At 38.1% G+C, this 4,449-nt stretch overlaps 1 protein-coding gene across 1 annotated transcript; it reads left to right on the top strand.

The window, feature by feature from the left end:
* Positions 1–930: 930 nt before the first annotated feature.
* LOC117516977 (heart- and neural crest derivatives-expressed protein 1-like) lies at positions 931–3,030 on the top strand. Its single transcript, XM_034177873.1, has 2 exons — positions 931–1,659; positions 2,891–3,030. Exons 1-2 carry the CDS (start codon positions 1,180–1,182, stop codon positions 2,984–2,986), a joined length of 576 nt encoding a protein of 191 aa, XP_034033764.1. The 5' UTR covers positions 931–1,179; the 3' UTR covers positions 2,987–3,030.
* Positions 3,031–4,449: the final 1,419 nt, after the last annotated feature.

Below are 4,449 nucleotides of genomic sequence, written 5' to 3'. Positions count from 1 at the left end.
AAAAAAACCCACAACTGCCTAAAAAATATTGCAAGTTCTTATTTATTAATTTAACCTTTTTATTTATTGCTTACTGCGTTATTCTCAGCAATTACTGTTTTATGTAAATTAGAAACTTAAAAAAAAATTACGGAAAGAGAAATGTCTAAAAGAGAAATATTAAAAACTTAAAGTCTATGTAGGTGTTGGTGTTGCTTTTTTTTTTTTTTTTTTTTGTGACTTCCAAATTGTTCTGTGGACTCTGCTGGAACTTTCAAGGAGCTTAAGACCCATTTTTACGGGCTTGTTTTGGACTACATTTATGTTGTTGTTTTTAGTTTCTGTGTTTCTATTTCTGTGGTTCTCAAATTACTGTAAAGCACTTTGTGATTTTGTCTTGAAAAGTGCTATACAAATAAACTTTACTTATTTTACTCACTTTTTATTCATGCTAAAGGTTACGTATTTTAATTCGACTTAAATTTACTGATTTCCTGCTCACGCCTTAAATTAATCGGATTTGACAGATTTTTTTTATTTTTTTTTATTTAATTTTTGCTGCATTCCAGTATCTCATTTTTTGAATCAATCTTTTGCTAATTCAGGCAGTCAATTATACCGCTGGGGTGGGGGGAGGGGGGACTGCACAACGCAACAAACTACGTAAATTCCGTGCGTAAAACCTCTCCAAAATAAAACAGACAGTTATAAACAAACAACACCTGGGTGTGCTGAAGAAATTCACTTTTTCACATCTCAACATATTCAACTATCTCCGCGCGCAAGATGTGCCGTGGGTGTCGCGCACTCGTATATGGCACCATGGCGCACGTTCGACTCCCCTCCCATCACGGGTGCTTTCCTCTATTGGCTGCCTCCTTTCCACGCTGACATCCAAATCTTATAAACCTGGGGGCCTCACACCTTCACCGGGGTCAAATTTCTCCAGCAGCCTCCACGGGAAAACAGAGGAAACACGAGTGGAGTTCTGCGCATCGCTGGAATTACAGCGTGTTTCGCGGCCTTTACTCCCGCGGCTCCCGTCGCCTTCACAACGACGATGTAACAGTTTTGGCTGCGCTTGGCTGCCGGACTTCAGGGGACGCAGATCCAGCGGTGAATGAGTCGTTTTGGCTGCACAGAGCGTTTAGCGGCTCCAGAGACGCGCGGAGGTCGCCTGCGTTTGTTCTCCCGCTGAACATGAACATCATCGGGAGTTACCAGCATCACCACCACCTGATGCACGAGAGCTTCCCGTTCGTGCAGCGGTGTCACCAGGACGCGCCGTACTTCCAGAGCTGGGTAGTGAACCACGGAGAGGTGCCCGCGGACTTCCAGATCCAGGCGCCCTACCCGGCCGCGGAGCTCGGCGCGCCCGGAGCGGCGCACGACGCGCGGCTGGAGGGACTCCACGGGGGAATGGGGAAGAGGAGAGCGTCCGGGCCGAAGAAGGAGCGCCGGAGGACGGAGAGCATCAACACCGCTTTCGCCGAGCTCAGGGAGTGCATCCCCAACGTCCCGGCGGACACGAAACTGTCCAAAATTAAAACGTTACGCCTGGCGACCAGTTACATCGCGTATCTGATGGACGTGCTGGCCAAAGACTCCGGGGAGGCGGAGGGCTTCAAGGCCGAAATTAAAAAATATGAAAACCGGGACTTGAAGAGGAAACGGGAGCTGGTAAGTTTTGGTTGGAGGAACCGCAAATATTTATTTCATAATTAATTCATCATTATTTATTTTTGTTTAAAGACAAAAAAAATGGGCGGATATGTGGGGCTTTATGGTCTTCATCATACAATTTTTTGAAGAGTTTGGATGGACGGGATTGAATTATATTAAAGTGTTTAGTGGAATATTCATGACTGATTGTAATAAGGAACTAAATGACTATTTGTGTTCAGAACATATACAACATGTTTTCCATATATATGAAAATCATATATTAATATTCACTTTTTTAAGTGATAAGTAATGTGATGTTTTCTCTGGTCTTTGATTGGAAGGTTTTACTTGAAGAATAAGATTTTTTTTTTACTACTACTTAAGGAATAATAGCAACACTTTACTGTATATATATATATATATATATATATATATATATATATATATATATATATATATATATATATATATATATATATATATATATAAAAAATTGCGTATTTCCCATTTAAACAACTGTTTTGTAGGACATGAAAATTCACTAAGGTATATCTTATATATTATATTCCAATTCTAAGGTGGAACTATGCTAGTATACTAAGGTATGTTTAAATATCTAAAAAGGAAGAGTAAAATAGAAGAGTAGATTGACTGTAGACATGATTACGTAAATATAGCACTTCATTTCTTAGTGTATATATATATATATATATATATATATATATATATATATATATATATATATATAGCCAATTTGCTTCGTTTTATGTGGAGTGCTATTTTGCATTCGTTTTATTCTATTACTCTACACTCTAGATGAAATAAAGGGAAATACGCATGTACACATCGAGTTCACACTCGGTCACATTTGTAATGAATCTAAAATTTTATACTTAAAGTCATGAATGCTCACAAATCACCTTAATTAACCTAAACTTAAATGAAATATGAAAACAATGTGAAGTTAACCAAAAACAGTGATCTCATTTATTTTACGCAATTGTTAATTTATTGCGTAATTTGTACTTTTCTCGTTCATCTCGTGCCATTTTCTTGGTATTTGTTGATTCCTTTGTTTGTCCGTCCATAAAAACACAGCTGATGGTTTTATGTCCCTCCCCCTCTCTGAGGTTATTTATTGGTGAGAGTCGCTGGAGTTTGCGCACGCAGGTGAAGTGACCTGGCGCGCACAGATGTGTACTGATCGTGTGGTTTGATGCTGATGTTCTGGTCCCTCCTCCCACAGACTGAGGGCCTGCACGAGTCTTTAGGAGCCGAGAAGAAAGTGAAGGGACGGACCGGGTGGCCGCAGCAGGTCTGGGCTCTGGAGCTCAACCAATAACCTTCATCCAAAACAAACAAACAAACTGTCCCGCGCGTAAAAAACACTGACTGACCGAACTCAGCACTGTGCGCGCGCAAAAAGACAAATGTACACGGCGGAGGACAACTCGTGCTCTTATTTTGGCCTCTGGAAACTTGACTATCAGTGTATGAGGGATTTTTTTTTCTTCTCCTCCTCCATCCTCTGTTCCTGCTGACCAGATGCTCCCAAGGCGCCAAGAAACATTGTCCCCCCCCCCTTTTTTGGAAGCTTTTATCTGGCGCACGTTTCCAACTTGGAATTTACAGAACCAGTTCCAGCAAAGACGTGCAGAGAAGGTCTGAGATCAAACGGAAAATAATTCGCAGAAATGCCATTTTGTATTATTTAGATGTGAATACTTTGTTTTTATTTCACCAAAGTCAGTTTGTACAGCAGCTGTTTATAATTTGGTGTTGGTGGTATTGATTGGTGAGGTGATTGTCCAATCAGCGTGCGTCATCATGATCAAGTCTTAACTGTCATGAACTTGAAAAAAACTTGTTTTTCGTCTTGTGTGTGCCCCGGTGTGACGTCATTTGTTGCGTAAAGCCTTATTTTGAAAAAAAAGTTGTGTCCCGTGTCAACTTTTCTGTATTGAACAAAAAATAAATAAATAAATAAATAAACCACACGCGTGAATAAAAAATAAAAATTGTATTAATAAGTGATCAGTGAGATTAAATAACTGGGTATATAGATAACTGATAACTGGGTACCACCACAAACCAGATGTGTTTAGGTTTTTATAAAGTGATGATAAAATAAATAATAAATAGCCTTCATGATCAGTAATGGCGCGTATGAGGCAGTGCCACAAAATACAGTTTTATTATTTTAATGCATGTCTCAAATAGGCACAGACTGTTTAAATATTTAAGACATTTCATTATTATACTGTAATTTTATAGAAAATGACTGAATATACAGTTAAAACAATAGTTTGGGCTCACCTGGGTGATGAAATATATTTTAAATTTATATGACATCAAATCAAAATAAAATTCATGCGTCATTATTTAAAATATGATCTTCAACCTGTGAATAAGTCTCCACTGTCACTGAAGTTAAATTAAAAATATTTTGCAATTTGTTATTATTTTTTAAATAAATGTTCTTGTTCAATCCCTTAGAAATTTTAAAGAAATTGTTTAATCTCTTTAAAGGCAACCGGCTGTAAAAGTGATAACTGAGCTGTTACCTTCAGTGTACTTTTGCAATATTTTATTCCATTTTAAATTTACAACACATGAAAGACCTTTTTTTTTTTTTTTTTTTGATGCCTGAACTTTTGATGCCTGAATTTCCTGAATTCAGTTTTGATTTATTGTCAAAAATTAAAATATGTCACTTTTCCAAGTAAAGCCCAAACATTTGCAAATAACTGTCCTGAATCTACCTCAGATTTATGGTCACTGTCAGTCTGAGAAGAAGCATATTCA

This window comes from Thalassophryne amazonica, chromosome 9 (assembly GCF_902500255.1).
Source record: "Thalassophryne amazonica chromosome 9, fThaAma1.1, whole genome shotgun sequence".
Classification (NCBI taxonomy): domain Eukaryota; kingdom Metazoa; phylum Chordata; class Actinopteri; order Batrachoidiformes; family Batrachoididae; genus Thalassophryne; species Thalassophryne amazonica.
The sequence above is the reverse complement of the archived record's forward strand: the minus strand, read 5'-3'. Positions and strand labels throughout refer to the sequence as shown.

Excerpts from the sequence above, each read along its gene's own strand:
- LOC117516977 (XM_034177873.1), top strand. The coding sequence starts at position 1,180 with ATGAACATCATCGGGAGTTACCAGCATCACCACCACCTGATGCACGAG. Across the intron at positions 1,660-2,890 it reads TGAAGAGGAAACGGGAGCTG|ACTGAGGGCCTGCACGAGTC; the intron begins GTAAGTTTTGGT and ends CTCCTCCCACAG.